Source organism: Vitis riparia, chromosome 11, assembly GCF_004353265.1.
Source record: "Vitis riparia cultivar Riparia Gloire de Montpellier isolate 1030 chromosome 11, EGFV_Vit.rip_1.0, whole genome shotgun sequence".
NCBI lineage: Eukaryota > Viridiplantae > Streptophyta > Magnoliopsida > Vitales > Vitaceae > Vitis > Vitis riparia.
Window position 1 is genome coordinate 19,040,729 of NC_048441.1, and position 25,568 is coordinate 19,066,296.

The 25,568-nt window shown below is 36.1% G+C and overlaps 4 protein-coding genes and 1 pseudogene across 10 annotated transcripts; 3 read left to right on the top strand and 2 right to left on the bottom strand.

Annotated features, from left to right (window-relative positions):
* Positions 1 to 1,357: 1,357 nt before the first annotated feature.
* On the bottom strand, positions 1,358 to 2,064 carry LOC117925130. Its single transcript, XM_034844012.1, has one exon. It carries the CDS (start codon positions 1,950 to 1,952, stop codon positions 1,542 to 1,544), a length of 411 nt encoding a protein of 136 aa, XP_034699903.1. The 5' UTR covers positions 1,953 to 2,064; the 3' UTR covers positions 1,358 to 1,541.
* Positions 2,065 to 3,606: 1,542 nt separating this feature from the next.
* Positions 3,607 to 7,351, top strand: LOC117925091 (annotated as a pseudogene).
* Positions 7,352 to 10,041: 2,690 nt separating this feature from the next.
* LOC117925089 (protein STRICTOSIDINE SYNTHASE-LIKE 5-like) lies at positions 10,042 to 12,491 on the top strand. The gene is made up of 6 exons (XM_034843936.1): positions 10,042 to 10,343; positions 10,440 to 10,652; positions 10,813 to 10,880; positions 11,183 to 11,419; positions 11,734 to 11,866; positions 11,966 to 12,491. Exons 1-6 carry the CDS (start codon positions 10,161 to 10,163, stop codon positions 12,236 to 12,238), a joined length of 1,107 nt encoding a protein of 368 aa, XP_034699827.1. The 5' UTR covers positions 10,042 to 10,160; the 3' UTR covers positions 12,239 to 12,491.
* Positions 12,492 to 14,624: 2,133 nt separating this feature from the next.
* LOC117925090 (protein STRICTOSIDINE SYNTHASE-LIKE 4-like) lies at positions 14,625 to 16,818 on the top strand. Its single transcript, XM_034843937.1, has 6 exons — positions 14,625 to 14,816; positions 14,894 to 15,106; positions 15,225 to 15,292; positions 15,394 to 15,624; positions 15,695 to 15,827; positions 16,123 to 16,818. Exons 1-6 carry the CDS (start codon positions 14,637 to 14,639, stop codon positions 16,393 to 16,395), a joined length of 1,098 nt encoding a protein of 365 aa, XP_034699828.1. The 5' UTR covers positions 14,625 to 14,636; the 3' UTR covers positions 16,396 to 16,818.
* Positions 16,819 to 16,933: 115 nt separating this feature from the next.
* On the bottom strand, positions 16,934 to 25,501 carry LOC117925088 (ATP-dependent DNA helicase Q-like 3). 7 transcript variants are annotated; one of them, XM_034843930.1, is made up of 21 exons: positions 25,325 to 25,476; positions 25,144 to 25,187; positions 24,878 to 25,038; positions 24,548 to 24,655; positions 24,414 to 24,421; positions 24,237 to 24,320; positions 23,833 to 23,973; positions 23,695 to 23,729; positions 23,130 to 23,213; positions 22,822 to 22,910; positions 21,607 to 21,759; positions 21,419 to 21,515; positions 20,738 to 20,741; positions 20,468 to 20,617; positions 20,273 to 20,365; positions 20,123 to 20,188; positions 19,897 to 20,030; positions 18,978 to 19,072; positions 18,743 to 18,870; positions 17,992 to 18,098; positions 16,934 to 17,518 (listed from the first exon to the last, which is right to left on the bottom strand). In XM_034843930.1, the coding sequence occupies exons 3-21, from the start codon at positions 25,026 to 25,028 to the stop codon at positions 17,056 to 17,058; spliced, it is 2,190 nt and encodes a 729-aa protein (XP_034699821.1). In that variant the 5' UTR covers positions 25,029 to 25,038; positions 25,144 to 25,187; positions 25,325 to 25,476; the 3' UTR covers positions 16,934 to 17,055. The 7 variants fall into 7 exon arrangements, with proteins under 7 accessions (XP_034699821.1, XP_034699823.1, XP_034699819.1 ...); XM_034843932.1 differs by having other exon boundaries at positions 24,878 to 25,032; positions 25,321 to 25,476; XM_034843928.1 differs by having other exon boundaries at positions 25,321 to 25,476.
* Positions 25,502 to 25,568: the final 67 nt, after the last annotated feature.

Below are 25,568 nucleotides of genomic sequence, written 5' to 3' on the forward strand. Positions count from 1 at the left end.
GGGCTTGATTCTGGCACAGGATTATTGCATCCGCATAATTATGAACCCCATTTTTGTCAATTCAGTGCTGCAGATAATAATAGCTGTTATCTTTATAATGCCCCCAAAGCTTCTTCAAACAGTCAAATGCAAAAATATAGGATTCATTTACAGGTACTGAGGGATGAAGCAGGTAAAATCACGCTTATGGGGTACTTCATTGGAGTATCTATATGATTTGCAGGTGTTAAGACACGTGAAAAGTTCCAAAAGGAATGTTGGAATGTCTATTGGACTGAGATTAGTCACTTGTCTTTTATATACTTATGTGAGAAAGGTCCCATACTGTTTCAGCAATTAAGTCGTCTGAATCTTAGCTTAAGAAGCAATTCAGTTCAGTGTCATTACACGGTGCCAAAAGCTAACCGGAAAATGATGATCAAAACCGTTGCGTTGATAAAAATGATTTCATTTGCTTACATAATTTTCATAAACAGTTGAGATTTGAAGTTCCGGCACGAAACTTTATGGCTTAGCATTTTCCTTCAATTTACATTGATAACTTCTAAATGACTTAACGAACGGTGGACCTGACCTGACCTGACCTAAAAGGAACCAAGCCCAACTCGAAGCTCCAAGCTGAAGTCTGGTTTTTTGGCAATAATTGGGGGCTTACATGGTTGTTACGCTTCACCACTCCACACTGATGTCACATAGTGTACTTGAAATTCAATGATAGAGTTGGTCCAACACATTCATTACTCTCTCGTGGAGAAGTAAGGGCAAGCGAATAGGGATGGCAGGTATTAATTCGACTTTGGACGCTTTACCATTTCCAGAGCAAGCAATTTTGTCTTGTTATTCGCTTTGATTCTCCTTCCCTCCTTCCCTTTGCCAGCAGAATATTTTCTACTCTCTCTGGGGTACTTTTGGAGGCTATTCCTTCGTATGTAAGGATACAAGGCTCCTAACTTAAATGTAAATATGCTTAACATCAGCTTAAGCCCACTGTTTCGCCATGCTCTCCAACTCCTCACTGCAAATTCATACTGAGCCACTATCTCCATTGTCCTCATCTAATTAACTTCCAAACAATCCATTTTATACAAACAGCCAATCCTTAAACGGGCCTGAAACCACCTAATCCTACCAAAAATATCAGACCACCAACATGGTAAGATTCCTCTATTCCATCTATCCTATATCGCCCCACAGATACAGCTCATCATCCACTGTTAACTTATTCAACCCCGACAAAACTAGAATTTTCGTAGAAGGTGAATCACTCAGTTGTATTTATACAGATGCTGAATGGCCAAAGCCAATCCCTGGATTATCATACTTCCGTTTTTATGATAATGGAAAATAAAAGAAGATATTGGAACCTAAAATTTCGAAATTCTTTTAAACATATATGTATTTATATATACAAGATCTCCCAACACTAGTAGGTTTATTGTTACTTCGTATATCACATACAGTATATATATAGCAATAGAGGCTTAAATTAGTGCTTGCAAAATTTTGCAGCGATGATTGTTACCTTGGAATCCGGGGCATTGTCACTCAATGAAACAGCTTTCCGGCGGAACATCTACTTCGCCAGAGGGAGTGGACGGGAGAGATCTCGGCGAGTCCAAGCTCCGGCGGAAAAGGCGGCCTATGGCGGAGATAGGATGCTCCGTTGCATTTGGTGGACTGAAAGATCTGAAGTCTTTGCAGAAACTGATGTGGCGGTTCAGCGCCTCCTCGATGGTGATGACACTCTCTGATCTCATGACTTCGTCCTTCACCGCCTCCACGCAGAGTCCGCATATCCACAGCCCGTGGTACTTCTCACGAACACGGGATATGTACTCCGGCGTGCATTCCTCCGTGAATCCACACGAGTCGCATTTCACGAACTCCGCTTCCGTCGACGGAACCACCACTTTCAGAGGAGGCAGTTGAGACTCCGACCCTGAAATCGCCATTGCTACGATGATAAATGCATCCAATTACTGCAGTTTCTCTCTCTAACCCACCTCGCTCTCTTTCTCTCTCCAGAATTGAAGAAGACGATGAGAGGGATATGTGTGGGTGAGTTGCTCTTTCCATATGAAAAATGTTTGCTTAACTGAATGTGAAACGGTAGCACCAACGCACTGTACATCTAGGACGAGTGGTTCCTTGCACTTTATCCTACACGTGTCGATATCTCACCCTGGTTGCACGGATATTCTTTGCGGCTCCAGGTGTCTAGTTGCCTTAGTCTATTAGATTGCGGTTTTCTCCTTTTTGGTGACACGGGTAAAGTCACCAACCATTGACGCTCCGAAGCATATAAGTGGCAACGGCTCAGTCACTTACTGTCACCAAAGATTATGTGAGTCTGTGACAGACAAACCTATAATTGATAAACAAATTTTTTCTGGGGTTTATCCAAGGCATGAAAAGTTTCTGATATTATAAAAGGAGAAAAAAAAAAAAAAAATTAAAAGTCCCACGCGCCCGTAAAAATTATCTTTCTGTATTTTATACCAGCCTCATTTTTAATAACTATATCTTATTTATTTATTTATTTTTCATATTTATCTCATATTTTTTATTATTTAATATTTGTTATAGCGTTATACGTTACCCCAAAATTTTTTTTTCTCTAACATAAAAAATTTGGAAAATATATTCCATAATGATATTATTTTTTAGTTATATTTTAGATTTATAAGATCTATTTATAATGTTTAAAATGAAAGAATTTAAATACACTAAAAGTACAAGTTCGAAATTTAGAAAAGTATTTTTTATTATTTATTTTGATCTCTTTTGAATTGTTTTATTGGTGATATTTCTTTTATTATTTACTTTGATCTCTTTTGATTTTTTATATATTTTTTTAGTTAAAATTTAAAGCCAATAATAAATCATAATTTCAATGATATTTATTTTATGTTTAATAAAACTTTTATAAAATCGACATTTTTCTTTAGAAATGTTGACTTTCACATTAGTTTTAATTTCCAATTAAAATAATAAAAAACATATCTAGAAAATATAATGTAAATGATATCCATGATATTTTCCACTATTTATAAGGAAAAAAAGGAATTGACACAATAATATTTTTCCTTAACAAGCAAGAATTCCCATGTCAAAGGGAAGAAAAAAATTATTTCTATATTTCAAATGATTGATTCCAAAATATTTATTGTTTTTATATACTTTTAGGTCAAAATATAAATTTTGGAAAATTTTCCAATAAAAAAAAATATAAAATTTTCAATAAAGTTTAAGGTTATTGAATTATTTTTAAATTAGGATTTTATTTCATTTGAATGTAGAGTAATTTTATTTTAATTAATTATTTTAATATTTTTAGTGTATTATTTTTTTCTAATATTTTTGCTCTTCAAAATCGCATTAAAATTTAAAACTCACTTTTCCATGTTAAATTATTGGACTTGTGAGAAAAAGACTGACACTGACAAAACTGCTACAGTGTGATAGATACTGTAGCTTAGAGAACCCTGGGCCTTTCACATCCTTATCAACACTACCAAAAATGCAATCTTCCTCGTCAATCCTTTAGCTAAGTATGGCATGTGGGATCCTCCCTAAAAAATGCCACATGACTTTCTCTTCCTTGCACACGTAGACGGTCCCCCTTGTGACATGTGACATTGCTCATTCCACCTGGACGGAAATTCTCACTCATCCCACCTTATCTGAATGTCTCACAGCCGCAATTCTGTCCGGCCAACATCCCACTTTATCCGGATGTCTCACAACCGCAAGTCTCCTGATCTGTCACTCATCTTTAATGCAAGATACATTCGACAAGACATTCCCAAGTCTTCTCAGGTCTCCTGACACATCCCCGATATTTAAAGTCATAAATTGAGGCGACATCCATCGCCTAAACATCTTCCTGACAACTGTCACCTCGTACCAAAAACGTCATGATTATTTCGTCACCTTATGAGCCGTAATCATGACGATGAGACCCGCTAGCACAACGAGACCATAATTTCTGACTCGTATATAAACTCTAAAGAGACTCTCAGGAAGGTAAGAGATAAGCAACAAGGGATAAACATCCTTGACAAAAATCACGGAGCAACACTCCTAAAGGAAAACCCTACTTTCCAACAGCTTCCAAAATACTAACTTAATCATCGGAGGGTGTGTCCGGACAATCCATCCGGACATCTTTTTTGCAGGAGGAAGGAGGATTCACTGTAACGCGTTGATCGAGATTCCATTGCTGGTCACGACTACTGTAGCAGGGGAATTTTGCCATCAACATGGCCGGCAACAATGGATTCAGACCCTCAAAACAGCACCCACAGACATGTTCAAGCTTTGTTTTGGCTTCCATACTTGCTTCAACACTCCAAATCTACTTCTTCTCACCCATTTCCCCTGATCTACTTCACCTGCCTCCTGTTTCAGCTGCCATTAATCTTCCCACAAACAACAAGTTACAGGTAGCCTTGTTTTCCTCCTTTGCTCTCTCTTTGAAGCTTTGTTATGTATATAATATCTGTTGTGTACTGTTGATTTTTGTAGGAAGTGACTAAAATTGGAGAAGGGTTTCTGAATAAACCAGAAGATCTTTGTTTTGACGAAGAGGGTATACTGTACACAGCTACGAGAGATGGGTGGATCATGGTAAGATTGGAAGCTGATTGGAGGTTATGCTTTACTAGGAATCACCACCGCAAGGGCTGGTGGCATCTTTGTATGTGACGCACAAAAGGTTAGACTTGTCGTCTCTTAGGCTATGTTTGGTTCCCGGAAAGTACAAAGGAAAGAAAAAAAATGCTAAGGAAAATGATTTTCTCATGTTTGGTTGTCCTATGAAAAATATCAAAGAAAATCAAATATAATTAAAACTAATTAAAAACTTATGTATTTTTAAATTATTTAATCTTTATATTGATGAGTTAAAATAAATAAAATGAGTTTGAAGTAACAAAAAAAAATAATAATTTATCAACTTTTAATCTATTTTTTTTATTTTCCTTCACTTTTTCTTTCCTTCTACTTTTCCTTTGTATTTTCTTTCCCTCGCATTTTCCCTCAAATTTTCCGGGAACCAAACATAGCCTTAAAGTTAGTGGCCATTCCAGTGTGGTATGTTGGTAACAAGTGGGTTCTGTTGCAATATGAAACCTACATCGGTTTTATTGCTCTAATAAGAGGATGTTGTGTCGAGGTTCCGGCTCAACTCGTGGTGGTCCAACTGTTTTGAGTTTGCTTGGTTATGTTTATCCTAGAGATTGCGAACATAGTTGAGCGGAGAATTAGAGGTTTAAGGTCGGTTTATTTTTCTATTTTTCAAAATTAAAAAAAAAAACGAGAAAACAAATTTAATAATAAAAAAAACTATTGACAGTATTTTCAAAAAACAATTTTAACCATTTTTAGTTGTTTTTTATTTATTTTTTGAAAATTATTTTTAAAAATAATTATATAAATATGTAAAAAGGATTAAAATTAAGACACCACATATAAAAGTTTTTTTGTTTTAAAATAAAAAATAGATTGAAAATGTTTGAGTTCCCGATAAACATTTGTTCAACAAATTGAGAGACTATTCACAAAAACTATTTTTAAGAACTGTCATTAAAAATAGTTATTAAATAGGGTCTTAATATTTTTACCATTAATGGATTCTTGAGTGTTTGATTAATTAAGAGAATCTTGAGTGTTAGGAGATACCAAATACGTTAAAATCTCGTCTTTTGCCCGTCGTTTATTTCGCTCGCGTGTGTATCAGGTTTGGGGCTTCCCCAACTTTCATGAGCTGTTCAGCTGTTGTGACCCTGATGCCAGATAACGGAAATTGATTGTTGTGATTTGCAGGGTCTTCTTAAGGTTGGAGAAGATGGAGTGTCTCTCCTTACATCACATGTTAACGGGTCCGAGATAAGGTAACAGTTTGTCATTAATTTCCATTCATAGCATGCCAAAAAGTCCAGCTTTGTACACTTAAAAACTAAGAAATTAGAGGGATGCTATTGATGAATATCATTTGGAAGAAAATAATTTTGTCCATTCTATGAACTACAGTTTTTACGAATCCTCACACAGCTGAGAAGCACTAATTCAAAATTTTGTTGGATCAGGTTTGCAGACGATGTGATTGAAGCATCAGATGGGAGCCTGTATTTCAGCGTTGCAAGCTCAAAATTCGGACTCCATCACTGGTACTTGGACCTGCTTGAGGCAAAGCCTCATGGGCAGCTTCTCAAATATGATCCTCTATTGAATGAGACATCTATAATACTTGATAACCTGGCCTTTCCCAATGTGGCCCTTTCACAAGATGAAGATTTTCTGGTTGTTTGCGAGACATGGAAGTGAGTGAATGTTGTTAACCCTCCCCCCCCAAAAAAAAAAAAAAAAATGCTGATTCTCTTTATGATCATGTGTTGTGTGTCAGATTTAGGTGTCTAAAGTATTGGCTGAAGGGGGAGAGGAAAGGAAGAACCGAAACTTTTATAGACAACCTTCCCAATGGACCTGATAACATCAATCTTGCCCCCGACGGGTCGTTTTGGATCGCTTTAATTAAGGTATTTAAACATTCAAATTGTGAAAAGTAGTTAATGCCTGGTTGACACCAAAAGTCAAAAACCCATTTTTAAGCTTAATAAAAGTTTTTATACTTAATTAGTTTTATTGAAAGAGCTTATATTTTAAAAAGGAGCTTAATAAAAAAGCCCGGAAAATATTACTATTTGCTGTAGTGAAATTATATTGTATCACCATTTAAAAGTCATGACTTTAATTCCCAATTAAAGCTAGAAACGGGTGTGGAATGAGAAAACTAACAAGTATTGTTGTTGTACAGTTGGCTTCTGATGGTTTTGAGTTTGTGCACGCTTCCAAGGCATTAAAGCACTTCGTGGCAACATTTCCGAAACTGTTCCAGCTAGTTAACGGCTCGAATGAGAAGGCAACGGTAGTGAAAGTTGCAGCTGATGGGAAGATAGTCGACAAGTTTGATGATCCTAATAGGGAGGTTATGTCCTTTGTGACATCAGCTTTGGAGTTTGAGGACCATCTCTATTTGGGAAGTCTCAACACCAACTTCATAGGAAAATTACCACTCAAAGCTGCTTGATGTTTCAATTTAGTAAGAACAAGATTTGGAAAAGCCGAAACAAGGGATTTTCGATCCCCGGCCTATCATCATAATAAGTTCGGAAATGTTAAACAATGCAATTAATTATGTATTTAGTTATGCTCAGTTGTAGGAAATGTTACTTTGTATCAGGTCCTGTCACGTGTATGGTTAGTTTTACCTTTCCTACACTATATAAATTTGTCTCTGGCTCATTTTGTGCTTGTGCTAGAATTGCAAAATATTCTCTGCTTTCTTTTCTCTCCATTCTCTTTGTTTTATTTGTTTCGATTTTCTTCTTGTTTGCATTTCCATCTTGGTATCAGAGCCAAAAATGTCAAGCACTACTTTCCTTCCTCAACCACTCCACATCCCATTTCTATCTTACCTTCTTCTTCTTCTCCTTCCCTTCATTGATCTACATTCCCATTGTCTTCTCATTCTCTTTCTTCTCCTCCCATATCTCTCTCTCCTCGTCTCTCACAAGACACTCATCCCACTACTTCAATACGTCCAATTCCATTTGTTGTACCTATTGACTTACCATAATCTGTTCTCCATCACTCCCCACCTCCCACCAACACTCATCCCATGGTGACTAGATCCAAGGCTAGAATTTATAAACCTAAAACCCTTGTGGCAACACTTGACTTCCCTGCTGATCTTGTTCTTTTTTAGTCTACCTCTTTTCACCAAGCAGTCAAATATGATCACTGGCAAAGGGTTATGACTACAGAATATGAAGCACTTATTAGAAATGATACTTGGACATTGACGTCTCTACCAAAGTAATTGGCTGCAAGTGGGTATTTAAGGTCAAGCTTAAACCAGATGACTCCCTTGAAATATATAAAGCCCGGTTAGTTGCTAAAGGTTTTCAAAAAACACTTAGCTTGGATTATTTTGAAACCTTTAGCCTAGTTGTTAAGTCCACTACTATCCGAATTGTTTTAAGTTTAGCTCTTTCTCTTCAATGGCCCATCAAACAGTTGGATGTCCATAATGCATTCTTAAATGGTGACCTATCAAAAACTGTTTTCATGGAGCAACCTCCTGGTTTATCAGTGCTACTAATCCCAGGCTATGTTTGTAAGTTGAACAAGGCTTTATATGGCCTTAAACAAAGTCCTCGTGCGTAGTTTACAAAGCTCACTACTTATATGTTGAAGTGTGGATTCCAAGGCTCCAAATATGATACTTCATTGTTCTATTCCAACAAAGGATCCTCCATTATTATTTTGTTGATTTATGTGGATGATATTATTATCACAGATAATCACTCTGTCTTGGTGAACTCCTTGATTGACCAACTATATAATCAGTTTGCTCTCAAGGATTTAGGGTCTCTTTCTTATTTTTTGGGCATTCAAGTTACTCGTACTTCATCATCCTTGCATCTATGTCAACACAAGTGCATTGCTAATCTCCTTTATCGGGCTCAAATGTTTGACTGTAAGCATGCTTCTACTCCTATGAGCACCTCATCTTCCTTGTCCTTGTATGATGGTGAGCCTCTTTTGGATCCATCTTTGTACCACAACATTGTGGGGGCTCTACAGCATTGTACCGTCACCCAACCTGACATCAGTTTTTCTGTCAACAAGGTTTGCCAATTCATGCATTCTCCGACCACAACTCATTGGCAAGTTGTTAAGAGGATTCTTCTCTATCTTAAGAGTACAATTTCTCATGGCATTTCTCTTCAACCATCTACCAATCTCTCTCTCACTTGTTATATTGATGTTGATTGGGTTGACTACCCGGATGATTTCCTTGGCCCTAATTTGATTTCCTGGTCTTATACTAAACAAAAAGTTGTTTCTCATTCAAGTGTTAAGTCCGAATACAGAGGCCTTGCTAATGCCGCTTCAGAACTTATTTGGATTGAAACACTTCTCACTGAACTACACATTCCGTTCTTCACTCCCCCAGTCTTCTTTTGTGACAATCTTAGCGCCACACATCTTACTGCTCATCACATTTTGCATGCTTATACAAAATACATCGAAATTGATTATCATTTCATTCATGATTGTATGTTCCATAAACCCCTATTGGTCAAATTTACATCTTCTGAAGAGCAATTTGCAAACATCCTGACCAAGCCATTGCCTACACCTCGCTTTCAAAGTCCACGAAACAAGCTGACTATGCTTCACAACCCTCTCCGCTTGTGGGGGGATGTTAAACAATGCAATTAGTTATGCTCAACAGTAGGAAATGTTAATTTGTATCAGGTCCTACCACGTGTATGGTTGGTTTTACCTTTCCTACACTATATAAATTTGTCTCCGACTCATTTTGTGCTTGTACTAGAATTCTAGAATATTCTCTGCTTTTTTTTCTTTCCATTTTCTTTGTTTTCTCTGTTTCTATTTTCTTCTTGCCTGCATTTCCATTTGGAAATAACAGTATGAAATAAACAATCAATGGGACTTGAACTCATAATTTCCTGTAAATTAGGGTTCTGATATCATGTTACATTACTACTTTGATCCAAAAGCGCTTTAGGAACTAGTACACCTTTCTTAGTTATTTTTAAGTTCTTCCTAAAGCTTGAAGTGAGTGTTCTTGGCGTTCTTAGTGTGAGCTTGTATCAACTTTATTTTCAGCTTGAATGTAAGATATCTTTTCAATCTCCATTTATTCTCTCTTTGTTTTATGTCTTTTAATTTATGCTTTAAAATCTTGGATGTCTGGGCAGAGCCACTATCTCAGATTAAACAAGAGTGACACTGCACTTTGACGGGCAGCTTAGTGAGACCCAGGATGCATTACTACTTTGATTTAAATGGATGCTATTTTTAATTTAATGAAAGAGTTCATGAAATTTCTATTCTTTTTAGAGTAATAATTTTTTTTCTAATAATATTTTTTTTTTTTTTAAAAAGGGTCTACATAAAAACAAACTTTTCCGTGTTAAATTACTAGACTTGAGAGCAGAAGGCCTGACACTGACAAACTTGCTAATTTTTTTTCCAGATCTATACTTTACTTCGTGATCCCCGAGCCTTTCACATCCTTATCAACGCTCAACCAAAAACGCAATCGCCTCATCAAACCTCTAGCTATGACCGGCAATAATGGCTTTAGACCCTCAAAACACTGCCTGCAGGCATGTTCAAGCTTTGTTCTGGCCTCCACACTTGCTTTCACACTTCAAATCTACTTCTTCTCACCCATATCCCCAGACCCACTTCACCTTCCTCATGTTTCAGCTGCCCTCAATCTTCCCACGAGCAACAAGTTACAGGTACCCCTGTTTTCCTCCTTTGCTCTGTGCTTGAAGCTTTATATATGGACAATATCTGTTTTACTATTTGGGTTTTTGTTTTTTTTTTTTTTGAAGGAAGTGGCTAAAATTGGAGAAGGATTACTGGACAAACCGGAAGATGTTTGTTTTGATGGAGAGGGCATACTGTATACAGCCACAAGAGATGGGTGGATCAAAAGATTGCATAAAAATGGATCATGGGAAGATTGGAGGCTGATTGGAGGTGATACCTTACTAGGAGTCACCACCACAAGGACTGGTGGCATCATTGTATGTGACACCCAGAAGGTTAGACTTGCTTGCAAACTTGTAATTTCTCAAAAATATTGGCCATTTCTGAGTGAGAACAAGGTGGGTTTGGGACTTGGGCCTTCCCCAACTTTCATGAGCTGCTCTGTTCTTTCGGTCCTGACGCCAGATAACTGAAATTGATTGTTGTGATTTGCAGGGTCTTCTTAAGGTTGGAGAAGATGGAGTGTCTCTTCTTACATCACATGTTAATGGGTCCGAGATCAGGTATCACTTCTTCATTAATTTCCAATCGTAGCATGCCCAAAAGTTCAGCTATATATACTTAATTTGGAAGAAATTAAAGTCCATGGTAATTAAATTGTAGTTATGAACTAGGTTTTCGATCTTAAGTTCAAAACATTGGAGATTGTAGATTTGAATTTTTTTTATACCCTTCATCCCTTCTCTTCAAAGTGGGATTTGACTTAAATTCCGCACATTTTTTTGAGTCCCTTGAGCCCTAATTTATGATATAGTGGTCCATATAATCTTTGATTTATTGGAAAAATGAAGAATGGTTGGATCAGGTTTGCGGACGATGTGATTGAAGCATCAGATGGGAGCCTGTATTTCAGCGTTGCAAGCTCAAAATTTGGACTCCATGACTGGTACTTGGACGTGCTTGAGGCAAAGCCTCACGGGCAACTTCTCAAGTATGATCCTCTGTTGAATGAGACATCTATACTACTTGATAACCTGGCCTTTGCAAATGGTGTGGCCCTTTCACAAGATGAAGATTTTCTGGTTGTTTGTGAAACATGGAAGTGAGTGAGTTTCATCCATTTGTTGAGTAAAAACAAGTGAAAATGATGGTATTATTGTAATATGATAATATCCTATCTCGATTTAGAGGAACTTTCTTACACTATACACATAGTGGGCTCTCCTTTTAATCGTGTAGACGCTTTTTTAAGCTTTGATGACCTATTAGGTATAGAGTAGACGATATTCACATGAAAGAGAGTGAACCATTACAAATCGATCTTCAACCCCTTTAAGAGAATGTTATAACATAGGAGGGAGTGAGTTGTTCCATTAATTATAATGACATGTGGATGATATTTTACTTTATGATCAGATTTAGGTGCCTAAAGTATTGGCTCAAAGGGGAGAGAAAAGGAAGAACAGAAGTTTTTGTCGATAACCTTCCCGGTGGGCCTGACAACATCAATCTCGCTCCCGATGGGTCCTTCTGGATCGCTCTACTAGAGGTATCAAATTCAACACTTGACCTATCTAAATTAGTATTAGTCGCGAAAAAGCTGATGAGAAATGAAGATCAAAAGCTTAATTAAAGTTTTGAATTATAGTTGAGTCGAGAAGGGATGGGGTTTGTGCACACATCCAAGGCATCAAAACACCTGGTGGCAACATTTCCGAAACTGCAAGGGCTAGTTCAAGGCATGCAGAAGAAAGCAATGGTGGTGAAAGTGGGAGCTGATGGGAAGATGATGAAGAGGTTTAATGATCCTAATGGGAGTGTTATGTCCTTTGTGACCAATGCTTTAGAGTTTGAGGAGCACCTCTACTTGGGAAGTCTCAACACCAACTTCATTGGGAAATTACCATTGAAAACTGCATGATTGCTTAAGTCTTGAATGAAGAAGAAGAGCAAGAGAAAGGTGTGTAATAGATAAGGGATTAGTCCTAATATTGAAGAATGGCCGATGCCAATTGACCTCAAAAATGTGGTAAAGCAATGAATATGCTTACTACTTTGCCATGCTAATGGTACAAAGTATCGGCACATATCGCTTGAGTCGGCTATTACTCAAGTTGGTATTGTCTTGTTCAACAATAACTTAATTTCCATTCAAATATGAATCACTCTACCAACTCACTATTCAACACAAAAAAATTCAAATAGATTAATTTTCAAAGTAATTATTTTTATCATTTTTATTTGTAAGATATACCACTACTAAAAATTAGAATTTAATGCAAAAATGAATATGACACTATTTTAAAATTTCATAATTCTTAACATTATCATAAACCAATTCCAAGATATGTTTTTGTAATTATTTACATTACATTAAATGTGATGTGAATTTTTTTGAGTTTAATCTAATTATAATTATTTTTAAAAATTTTAATTAATCTTTTAGAGTTTTTTAAATTAGCATACTATGTGTATTATCCGATGTTGATTAGAGAGATCAAGACCGATATGTCTCGGGACTTTTAAAATCAGCATCCAATGCCACGAGTTTGAACCAAAGCTACGGGATCCATATATATAAACATAAATCTTGCATATTCATCCATAGATCAAATCAGATAAAATAATATCGTACATGTCCAATCGAGAGCCTAAGTTGGAGAATGGTTACTGAACAAACCAGAAAATGCTTGAGCTGATGAAGAGAGAATAGAGCATACAGCTACAAGAGATGTGTGGATCAAAATATTGCATAGAGTTAATGGATCATGAGAGGAATGGAGGTTGAATATTGCAGGTGATACTTCACTCAGAATCACCACCATGGTATCACTGCTTATGACTCCCAAAAGGTTAGACCAATCCACGTCAGTTTAATAATTTAGGTGGGTTTGTTTTTCTGATTTAATTTTTTAATACTAAATAACGTTATGAAGTATTAATTTAGAAAAAGTTAAATATATATATTTGTTTTCATTATATAGAGAGAGAGAAAGAGAGAGAGATAGAGAGAGAGAGAGAGAGAGAGAGAATTCTTAATATTTGGACACGAGGATACCAGCATTGGATGCCATTATTCATCTTGCAAACTGAACATGTATCCTGTAGAAGACATGAAAATGGGCTATTTGTGGCAAGCATTTTTGTCTACTCTACTTTCTTTTTGGGACCATTAAGGAGAGAGAGAGAGAGAGAGAATAATGCATTCCTGGATATTTTTACCTTTCGTCTTTTCTCTTCAAAGTACTTGAATGGTGGTCCTGCTTCTTTTTCTCTCATATTTTAGTTTGATGGAGCTCTCAGCGTTTCACATTCTTGTCGAGGCTGCGCTCTTAGCAATCTTCCTTATATCACCTCAAGCTTTGTTTTGTCTTGCCCACTTGCTTGCTCACTTCAAATACTCCTTTTTCTCATCCATATTCCCAGGCCAACTTGAATTGCTTCCGCTGTCCTTACCTAAAAACAAACTTCTCTTTTGTGATGGAGATAGAATTTCAAATATTTAAATTGAAATTAATTCCCGCAAATATAATTTTTAATTGATGACATAAAAAGTACAGCAGATTTGAAAAATAATTTTTGAATTGACATGTTTAAAAAAATATTTATAATAGTAGTTTATGGACATATCAAATTGAAGACAATTTATGGAGCGTACGTGGCAAGGCACCATGTGATGCAGTGTATTCCTTAACGAGGTGGTATCCTCGAAATAAAACCTCTTTTGAAAAAATTTAAGAGTTATTTTTAAAATTGAATTTTATTCGTAAAAATTAAAAAAAAAATCAAATTCAAAAATATATTTGATATTTTAAAAAAAAAAAAAATTTAAAAATAATTATATAAATATAAAGAAATATTGAAAATAAAAATTATGTATAAAATTTATTTTTAAGAAAGATTTGAAAATATATTTTTACACAAACTTTTATTCTTAAAATTTAATTTTTAAAAATTATTCTTAAAACTTATTTTCTAAACATGCCCTAAATCTCACTTCTAATTATCTAGTGCCTTTCATTTCATAGTGGTTATTATCCATTTGAAATCACGAGGGAGAAAAGTTGTTGAGATTTGGGAATCATTACAATTAAAGAAAATCTTAAATTTCCCATCATAAAAGAAATTATTATTCTTTTTTTCCTTTAACATTGGTGGGTGACAAATGACAATGACGCATAGAATACTTTTCCATGCAGAAGTCCCTTGATAAAATTGGATTATTTTAATATGGTATTCCACTTTCATGGGACTCCGAGGCTTTCACAATCTTGTCAACTCTTCACCAAAAACTTTAGTCTTTCCTCATCAGAGATTAGATGGCCGGCAACAATGCCTTTGGGAACTTAAATATTTGCATGAGAGCATCTTCAGCCGTTATTTTAGCTTGTATACTTGCTTCTGCCCTTCAAATCTTCCTCTTCTCCCCCATATCTCCTGATTTACTTCAATTGCCTCAGCCTTCTTCAGCTGCCCTTCTTACAAACAAGAAGTTACAGGTCAGGACTTTTGCCTTCATCTTTTGCTCTTTGCTTAATTACCTCTGTAATGCTTTCATATATAATATTTGTTGTAGGAAGTTGCTAAAATTGGAGAAGGATTACTGGACAAACCAGAAGATGTTTGTTTTGATGGAGAGGGCATACTGTATACAGCCACAAGAGATGGGTGGATCAAAAGATTGCATAGAAATGGGTCATGGGAGGATTGGAGGTTGATTGGAGGTGGTTCTTTAATAGGAGTCACCCCCACAAGGACTGGTGGCATCATTGTATGTGATATTGAAAAGGTCAGACTGCAACCTAAACATGTAAAGGCTCAAGAAAATGGGCATTCCATCATGATGAAAACTGACTGTCATCAGCTGGGCAGCCCTTATGGTTTGAATTCATTGTTATGATTTGCAGGGTTTGCTTAAGGTTGGAGAAGATGGGGTTTCTGTTCTTACATCACATGTTAATGGGTCCAAGATAAAGTAATCATTCACCATCGCCAACTATATATTTTATATACCAAAATTACATGAAACTCGTTTGGTAAACAAAAATTTAAATCCAGACTAACTATGTTGGTCAGGTTTGCAAATGATGTGATAGAGGCTGCAGATGGTAGTGTGTATTTCAGTGTTGCAAGCACAGAATTCGTTAACTGGTACCTGGACGTGCTTGAGGCAAAGCCTCATGGGCAGCTCCTCAAGTATGATCCTCTGTTGAATGAGACATCTATACTACTTGATAACCTGGCCTTCGCCAATGGTGTGGCTCTTTCACAAGATGAAGATTTTCTGGTTGTTTGTGAGACATGGAAGTGAGTGAATGTTGTTATCAAAAGAGTGAAAACGCTAATCCCTTCCTTCAATGATTATGTGTTGTATCAGATTTAGGTGTCTAAAGTATCGGCTGAAGGGAGAGAGGAAAGGAAGAACTGAAACTTTTATTGATAACCTTCCTGGTGGACCTGACAACATCAATCTTGCCCCAGATGGGTCTTTTTGGATTGCTCTAATCAAGGTATTTAAACATTCAAATCGTGAAAAGTAGTTAAGAGTCTTGTTTATATCAAACTTAATTCACAGAAACTAAATAACTACTTAAAATAAAATGTTCTCCTTGATTTCTAAAGAGCTTATAACTTAATATGAAAGTCAATGAAATATTGCTTTTTATAGAACCCCTATTTTAACTTCTACGAGAACTTCAGAAGTTGTTTCATGTTTAAAAGAACAAAAGCTATTCCATACGAGACCTAATAGGGAAGGAGGGAGGGTATGAAATGAGATAGCTAACAAGTTTTGTTGTGGTACAGGTGACTTCTGATGGGTTTGAGTTTGTGCACACTTCCAAGGCATTAAAGCACTTGCTGGCAACATTTCCAAAACTGTTCCAGCTGGTTAAAGGCTCCCATAAGAAAGCATCGGTTGTGAAAGTTGCAGCTGATGGGAAGATAATCGACAAGTTTGATGATCCTAATGGGAAGGTTATATCCTTTGTGACATCGGCTTTGGAGTTTGAGGACTATCTCTATTTGGGAAGTCTCAACACCAACTTCATAGGAAAATTACCACTCAAAGCTGCTTGATGTTTCAATGAAGGAAGAACAAGATTTGGAAGGCAGAAACAAGGGATATTCCCCAACCCGACATTAAGTTCGGTGATAACAGTGGGAAATAAACCTGCAGTGAGATTTGAACTCATTATTTCCTGTAAATTAGGGTTGTGATACCATGTTACAATACTACTTTGATCTAAAAGTTTAAAGTGTTAGATAAGGATTCGGACTAAACCCTAACACTCATGTCATTCATCGGCTATGAAGTCATGAGAAACATTACCAAGAATTAAACTCAGTGTGGGCTCAGCTACCTCCCTTCTTAAGTGCTATGGCTGCAAGAGAGAACCCTCGTAATAATCTGCCAAAGACAGGCCCGAAACCAAGCTTCTTGGTCAGTGGGTAGATTTTGTATTGAATAAAAAACCAAGGCATATGCATCGTTGTAAAGTAGTCATCGGTCTACATCTACATCGAATCGATTTCGACTAGGTTTATATCTTTCCTTCCTTTTGGTTCGGCTTATAAAGCCTTTTGGGGCCTTTCCGTCCCAAGAGAGAATTGGAACTATGGGAACAGCTGCAACATGACGTTTATAATCATGAATTAAATATAGAAAGTTTTGAGCAAACTCTGTCAGTGTACTACCAAAATGAACAAAGAAAAAAAAAATGCAAAAGGAACCAGAGTTTACTGCAACCTTGACCTCTTCTCCAGATTCCTCTCAGCTCTTTTTGGAGACTGTTTTCTCAACTTAGATAAAGGGTTTGCTTGATGGCCTTTTGCTGTTCTGCTCTTCACAAAGTCAGATAAGGATGGAATAGGTGGTAGACCTTTATCTTGGGAAGAAGCACCCTGCATTGGAGAAGCACACGAAGAAGTTTGTGGTTTAGCACTGCAGTGCTCTCCATTGCTAATTTTTGTTGGTCCTTGGTCTAAGGAGGAAATTATAGGAGAATCTGCTTTAGAGATAATGTTGTCTGTGGCCGAACTGGTTTTGGTGCCAAGCCGGTTTGTTAAGTCTGTTGAATTTGCAGTTGATAGCCACCTCACTGTGCTTGCCACTTGTGAATAATAGAAGGATTTCCCAGTCTTCCCGTATTTCTTGTAGCATTCATTTTCAAGGAAGATGGCTGATGTTTCTAAGTTAATCCTGCAAAAGAGAGTAAAAAGTACAAGAAAAAAGTCATATATGAGAAGCAATCACTTCTTGATCAGGTTACAGCTTCATTCCACATGGAAAATAACTGGGAGCTCAATCCAATGACTGAACTGCAAAGTTCTAAACCATTTTTGCCATTGTAAATAGCATTTCCCAGATCACCAGGCAACTGCTTTTATATGGAACAGTTCTACTCCTCAATCTTAGACTCTTTGTTTGTTGCAAAAAGAAAAGCACTTAGATTACTCCCTAAAACTTGCCTCCCTTATGGTTTGGGACCCACTAAATATGGGGTGTTCAATTATATGCCAGAACAATCTGAAAGGAGTCCTTAAACATCCAGGTTCCTAAGTTTTGAGTTATATCTTAGGTAATTTGTATACAGGCAGGTGTATATATACACAATTAATCAAAGAAAAGTTTTTCAGACCAGAACAATCATTTGAAAAGGGATGTGTGCATACTCTAAGTTGCCAAGTCGCTGCTGGGTTTGCTTTAGGGCATTTAATAATCTTTGCTTGCTTGTTTCTCTGAGGGCCTCTGATATGGCATTCTTGTCTGGTTTATTGATCTGTTACCAATGCAAAAGATTAGTAGCTGGTGCAGGAAACAATTCAAATCCAATTTAATATGAATGGGAGAACCTCAAGATGCAGTGAAGACAAAAAGAAAAATTACAATGCAGCACAGACAGTGAACCTGTTTCTACAAGTTAGACAAATCCAAATCAGCTTGAGTGGCATAGTATAATAAGAGAGAATGGTTCATATTGGATTTGAAGGCCAGCAAGACCTATATCATATATGGTCCTCAACCAGTGGGTTAAAAAGGAAATGATGTAGCTTAGAACACTAGTAGGATGAAATAAGGACAAATGATCCATACAGTTAAATAGCATTCATAGAACCATGTTCGTCAACAAAAAATATTTAGGTTATTGCCCCATATTATATCATGAGTTATATTAAACTACTATGTACCCCTCTAGTGCAAACCTTGAAGTAAATAAGGATATGATGGTCCATGGCTCAATAATTCACCCCCTGTCAATGGGTTGACAACTTTTAAATGTCCACAAGTCCAGTAGGAATATAGGATAATATCTGTCGGATTGAAATTTTAGGACAGACACTTCTATGCTATTGCTTACTAAATTCAAAGCCAATTCTCCAAGTCTCCAGGAAGTTAATTGACAATAAGAATGTAAGAACAAACCTGCTTGTCAGGGAATTTATTCTGGTAATAATTCTCTTCTGCACGTTGCAATAACTCAATCTTCTCACTTAGTCCTGACTTTGATGGTAACTTAGGCCTGGCCATACTCTTCCCAACCTCAATACCATCTGGCAGTTAAAAAACCTAAACCAGTGAACATGGTATAATTCTCTTGGTCTAGAAGCACTGGATAAAGGATTCAGCATTTAATGAATGTTAGGGCAAGCTGATATACCATCAGAATCGGATATATCTTCCTCGGAACCGCTTACTTCATCATCACGATTCCAGAATTCGGTGAGTTGCTCTTTATCAACCAGATCAGAGGAGCTGGAATAGAGGAACCTTGAGTGAATCAGCACTGAGAGCGATATAAGAAGCAACATTTATTTTTTCAGTGTAACTTCAAATAAGATCCACCAAAAAGATTAAGCTATATTTCTTGGAAACTGTTGTTTGAAAAAGGATGAAAAGAAAGCATTTATTAGTCCAAAAATCAGCAAAAAAGATCCTAATGGCAAGCCACTGAATCCATTTTCAAGAATTAAGAGATTTTTACTCAAAAGTCATGCAAATGGTGACAAAGATCAAACAGTGCATTTTTTATGTACAACAATAAAAATCTAAAGACACTGATTAAAATGTCTAAGCATTATGCAATAAAAAGGCCTGACTGAATAATTAAACCAAGAATCCAAAGGTTTGGCATTAAGAGAACATATTATGAATGAATCATCAAAGTGTTTTTGAACATAACCCTCTTAGCCCAAAGCAATTCGCTGAATCCAAAAACTGGTCAGTTCATAGTTTGACAACAGAGACAGTAGTTACCAACTAAAGTGCCATGACAGATGAGTGTATGTAGAGGAAATACACCAAACATTTAGTTCAGAGTTTGGATATTTCTCAGATCAAACAATGTCATCCTAAGACAAAAGATTTTATAACTCTATGGCCCTACATGCAGATACACACACACACAAATACACATATTTATTTATATATGCACATACATATATCCACTTTTAATGCCACATATCTGGACAAAAATTAGCAGATGACAAAAGCCAATGCACCTATCGAGGTAAATTTTCCAAAATGTATAACCTTTCCAATATGGAAAAAAATGTTGACATGATACAAACACAAATCACCTGCTGATAAAAATTCGAGAGAATCCATTGTTCTGGCGAAGAGCACAGGCAGATGCAAACTCCTCCAAATACTTTGCAACTAGATTTGGATGTTTACAGGCATCACATGATTTTCTACATATTGATGCAGCTACCTAATTAGGAAGACAATAAACAAGCAGCTTATATGAGTGTCCATAAGGAAATAATGCACACAAATGTAAATACAGACCACAGATTCCAATACCTGTTCCCCAAAATTCTCAAGGATTTTTTTTCTTCGGCAACTAGATCCTTCACAGTATTCAACCATCTGCATATAGTATAGCATGGATGGATAAAACATCTGTGGTAATGGAAGTTCAATTAAGCACCATATAAAGGATTTGAAATCTACATGACTGAAATCGGCAAGAGACTTTTTTGACATCCCATCCTGCGAACTCGAGGACTGCAACTTCTTGCTCTCTGCATTGCTCAGAATAAATTCCTGCCAAATATTTTCTATATCCTTAAGCAAAACTCTAGTGACACATTGGTGTTGCAAGTTAAAAGATAATGGAGAGGTAGGTGTTGAAGATGGTAATCCAACCATTCTTTTGCGGTCATCTATCCCATAGTACAAGAGACTCCGTGAGGGCAATTGATCTCGACCAGCTCTACCTGACTCTTGATAGAATGCTTCCATTGACTTTGGAATATTGAAGTGGCAAACGATTCTGACATCCTTTCTGTCTATGCCCTAAAAGTTTTTATCCATCAGCCATTAATTTAACATATCATATGGCTTAATAACATCCCCAGAACTTGAAATAATAAACTATCCCAAATTTGTTGAAATTCATAAAAGTTAGTTGCATACCATCCTGAAGGAACACCAGTAGCTCAATAACTGTGCATGCACCAGAATTGCTCGAACCAGAAGGCCAGAAAAACAATGGATAAGATGATATTAAAGAGTGCAAAGAAAAGAAAGAAATTAAATAATAAAAAAAATCCCCATGAATTAATCTATAACATTTTTTTTTTTTGATGAATAAATTATTAGGGGTAATGGGAAAATTAATCTATAACAATAAGCATATATTGCCAGTTCTCCACTGGAGAGTTTGCATTTTCAAAATAAGTAAATCAAATCACTGGCATTGAAAGTATTATTGTCTAACAACATCAAGCATGTTAAATGACTTATGTGCTTTAGCAGTTTGAACAAGTGATGTATACTACTAGTTGAAGACCAAAAACAGGGGAGAATAAACAAGAAGCCAGTAGTTTTGATTATCAATAATCGAGTTTAGTATTATTCTCATATCTAGGTGGTTGTAAAATCACTTATATTTAGTTAAATGCACTAAAAAATGAAGTGAATCAGTTGCACACTATTATGAATGAATTATCATCAAGTTTTAGACTAATAAGCTACATAGCATCCTAACAAGGCTGCAGAAGAATAATTCAGCGGATACAATTTACAACATGTATTTTACAACAAAACGGAACAGGAAAAGGCTCTATTTACATAAAACCCTAGAGAATATCGTACCCGAAGGCCACAGTGGCCACAACAACTTGTATCTTAGAAGAAATCCAATCATCTAAGACGGAACTCCGTAATTTATTGTTTAGCCCTGCATGATAAGCTTCAAAAAGCACCGGAACAAGAAAACATGTTTACTTGAATCCATCGCAAATAAAAGTTTTAGCAGGTAAAAGAAAATTTCAGTGAATCACCAGCAGAAGAGATGCCATTTTTTGATAGATGAGCAGACAATTCATCACAAGTAGTACGCTCAAGGCAGTAAACAATTCCACAAACATTCCCACAAGATTTGAGTAGCTTAGATAGATCAGCATAGACATCATCCAACAGATCTTTGTATCGAACTGCAAAATTGTATAGAAATCTAGTCAGGTTCAAAGACAAAGTAACTACATCTCATGCCAATACTGACTTCCAGAGAAACAATAAAACATATATCCCATGAACCCTTTTGTAGTTAATTCTGAATCTAGATATGCAGTATGCACCCAATGTCATCCTCCAATGAAGATTAAAAAATGTACACCATGAGAAACAGAAAAGTAAAACACAGTTGACAGCTAAAACTTAATCTTTTAGTTTTGACACATTCCTAACAAAGGGGAAAAATCATCCTCTCCCTACTGGGTCAAGTGGCTTCCTTTCAGCAAAATGAGGAAATTTCTCCAAAACACGGTCATTTTATCTAGGTTCAATTCCAACAGAATGCTACCAGAAGTTCATTGATTTTCAATGTAATCCTTTTACTTATTTGACTTAGAAATCTTTCACATATTTATCCTACAGCCTGTTTGGTAGATCCGCAAGTGGGTTCTTTCAATGCACTTCTAGAAGTATGTTGCTTTGCCTCTCATACACAGGTTCATTCCACTTAATGAGAAGAACATGGTGATGGTCTCATTACAACAACCCATGTTTACGACTGTTATGGTATCATTTGTTTGCAAATTTATTTGTCAAGTTGCAGAGACTTTTTAGCAAGTAAAGAAATTTTTGTGATAAGAATTTTCAAATGTATAATTCCAGAAAACCTACAAAAATGGCTTCAAAACTATTGATGTTTAGTAAAAATAAACTAATATCAACCCCATTTCTCAAAATAAATTTCATAATTCTAGGGAGGAACTTTCTATATTAAAACTCAAAGATGCAGGAAAATGAGGCAGAACATCTTGCACTTTGATGAGAGTATAAATTTAGTACCGAGCATTTAAAATATCACCATCCACATGATCATTACCCAAAAATTTACAGAAAAAGAAATGAAGCACTGAGAGGAACACATTGTTTAGAAAAGATGCATACAGAAGAATTAAGTAGGCACTCAAGGTTTAAATAATCTGGGTCATGCCACTTAATTACACAGAATAACATTGATGCATCAAATCAACCTAGCAACATCCCACCTTCATAGTATATATTAGGACGATTGAATGATGATTTTAGGACTAAAGGATTTTGCAAGCACAAGGACTCTATCACATCCTTCTGAACCCTGAAGAACAAATGGAAAATCAGGGAATTGCTATTGCTCTTTTCCTGGAAAAAAAGCTGCAGTAAGTCTCAGATAATTAAAAAATTCGGGACCCCAAAAAAGATGCATTCTTTCCACATAAAATTCCAACTTCTTTACAATATATAATTGTGCGCATATACATATATCCCACAGAATTATCACAGCATCTAGGAAAAGCAAGTGAAACTGCAGACTCACTTAGGAACAGCTGTGGCTGTTAATGCCAATATTGGTACATCTGGGAGGTGGTTCCTCAAAGATGAAAGTTTCCGGTAGCTAGGCCTACAATAAATAAACATAAAATAAAATATAATATAAAAAATGAACACCATACTATAAAAACAAAACTTCAGGAAGAACCAATACTGCCATAAATTCAATGCAGCAAACAGTGTAAAAACAAGTTCTCAATTTATACAAATAATAACCACTCTTTGTGACAGAAGCACAATATACAGATAAATAGGTCAGAGGCAAACACAATCCTGAACATATTTGCATATTCATACAGTGAAGCTATTAGAAACTTTATTTATCCACAAGCCCCACTATGAAGTTTCCAGAAATTGAATGAGCAATGACTATAAAACTTTTGTTGAGATTGAGATGATTAAGAATAGAGTAAGAACCTTATGAAAACATCTTTAGATTGAGAGCAAAGTACAGAAAACAACTTAAAAATAATAGTAAACTTATTCTACAGAATTGAAGATTTGTTTACAGACCATCAGTTTTTGCCCACTGCTAGAAACAAGTGACAAACCTGAAGTCATGTCCCCATGAAGAAATGCAATGAGCCTGAAAATTTCAACCAAAATGGTTACATGTACCAAGATCTAACAATTCCTGAAGAAACCATCCAATTACCTTATTTTTCTACTATAAATTTATAATTACAAACCTCATCTATGGCAATCAGATTCAGCAACCCTCTAGCATGAATCTTTGTCAACCTTGACATAAACCCTGGTGTTGCAATCAATTCTGGTGTTACATACAGTAGCCTTAAGGATGGTTTTCCAGATTGAAGGTCTTCATGGATCTAAACATTGGAACATAACTGTCACTGCTTTTGAAACTTTGATTCATAGTTGTTCACAAGAACTAGAAATCGAAATAAACAATGAAAATGGAGTAAAGTGACCATGATATTACAGGAAAATGAGCTTGACAGAGACAAATGTTTTGTTACTTAACATTTGAGATTATGCAAACTTTATCTTAGTAAATACCAGGGTTTGAAACACAGCCATATTCTATCGCGGGTTAAGCACAAAAATAATATACCCTAGTTTCAAAATTTACCTTATCTCTAACTTTTGTGGTCTGAGTTGAGGAAAGAAATTCTGCAGCAATCCCTTTTTCCTTCAATGCCATCACTTGGTTTTCCTGGTTAGATGAAAAAGACCAAAACTCAACACAAAAAACCTCAAAGGGAAATATATCTAAAAGATTATACAGAAAGAGAGTTAGCGTACTTACCATCAAGGCTGTGAGCAAAAAATGGAGAACCAACAAAAGCAATTAGAGCTGTGTCCTCGCATTTGAAACGAAAATCTTAGGTGGCTTAAGCTTCCTCTAAGATGTCAAAATTACATAACATAAATACCATTCACCTATTAAAGGACAAACCACGAGCACAATCCCTGGTTTTGCCAGTGCAGGAATCTGATAACACATTGACTTTCCTCCTCCTGTTGGCATGAGACAAAAACAATCTCTTCCTGCACAAAAAAATTAACATTAATCAACAGAACCCAAATCACTGTTTACAAAAATTCCATACAAAGGATCGCCAACATAACTCTACACTCTTTCTGACTGCTAACAGCCCATTCAACACCGGTCTGACACAAAATTTCACTTATTTTCCTAGGACTTCCCATCAATCAAACAGGATTTTGAAGGAAATAACAAAAAATGATAAAATGGCAATGGATTCAAACCCGATAAGATGGATTCAATGGCCTCCAATTGCCTTCCCCTGAATTCCGCATGCCCAAAATGCCATCTTAAGAGCTTGACCAGAGCTTCCTTTCCACATACTTTCTTCTCAGTACCAGATACACTTTGCACCGGCAATGGTGACTTCTTCATCCCACTGCAGCTAACCGATTAAACAAACACACAAAAATAAAAATAAATAAATAACCTAAAATAAAATAAAATAGCTGATGCAATGATGAAAAATATGAACATCAGCGTCAAAAACCTAAAATCTGGTTGGAGATTCCAGTCGAAGTAAAATTCCTGAGTCTGTACAAATGCCAACCAAACAATGGCTAAATCAGTTTTTTTTTTCCTTCTTCAACAATCTCAGCCTCGAAAGGACAGATAATGATTTTAGACAGATGTGAATAATGAAATTGAAAAACAAGGAGATACCTACCCACCAGGATCGATCGAGAAAATGTTTTTTACAGATAAGCGATGCAGAAGAACAGTTCTTTTGGGATTTTTTTTTTTCTTTTTGTTTCTGCTTTTTACTCGCCTTTGTTTTCCCGGGAATTTGAATTGGAGAAGAAAAGGGCAAGGGTAATTTGGGAATAACGACACTCTGGCTCTCAACGTAATTTTAGACCTCGTTTGGTATGACCTTGTTTTCTTTCTTGGCATCATCATTTTGAAAGAGTAAAA

Excerpts from the sequence above, each read along its gene's own strand:
- LOC117925088 (XM_034843933.1), bottom strand. The coding sequence starts at position 25,028 with ATGAAGAAGTCACCATTGCCGGTGCAAAGTGTATCTGGTACTGAGAAG. Across the intron at positions 19,073-19,896 it reads TCTCGAATTTTTATCAGCAG|CTCCTCTGATCTGGTTGATA; the intron begins GTGATTTGTGTT and ends CCTCTATTCCAG. Across the intron at positions 18,871-18,977 it reads AGATATATCCGATTCTGATG|ATGGTATTGAGGTTGGGAAG; the intron begins GTATATCAGCTT and ends TTTAACTGCCAG.
- LOC117925089 (XM_034843936.1), top strand. The coding sequence starts at position 10,161 with ATGACCGGCAATAATGGCTTTAGACCCTCAAAACACTGCCTGCAGGCA. Across the intron at positions 10,881-11,182 it reads GTTAATGGGTCCGAGATCAG|GTTTGCGGACGATGTGATTG; the intron begins GTATCACTTCTT and ends TGGTTGGATCAG. Across the intron at positions 11,867-11,965 it reads TCTGGATCGCTCTACTAGAG|TTGAGTCGAGAAGGGATGGG; the intron begins GTATCAAATTCA and ends TTTGAATTATAG.
- LOC117925090 (XM_034843937.1), top strand. The coding sequence starts at position 14,637 with ATGGCCGGCAACAATGCCTTTGGGAACTTAAATATTTGCATGAGAGCA. Across the intron at positions 15,293-15,393 it reads GTTAATGGGTCCAAGATAAA|GTTTGCAAATGATGTGATAG; the intron begins GTAATCATTCAC and ends TATGTTGGTCAG. Across the intron at positions 15,625-15,694 it reads GTTGTTTGTGAGACATGGAA|ATTTAGGTGTCTAAAGTATC; the intron begins GTGAGTGAATGT and ends GTGTTGTATCAG.
- LOC117925130 (XM_034844012.1), bottom strand. The coding sequence starts at position 1,952 with ATGGCGATTTCAGGGTCGGAGTCTCAACTGCCTCCTCTGAAAGTGGTG.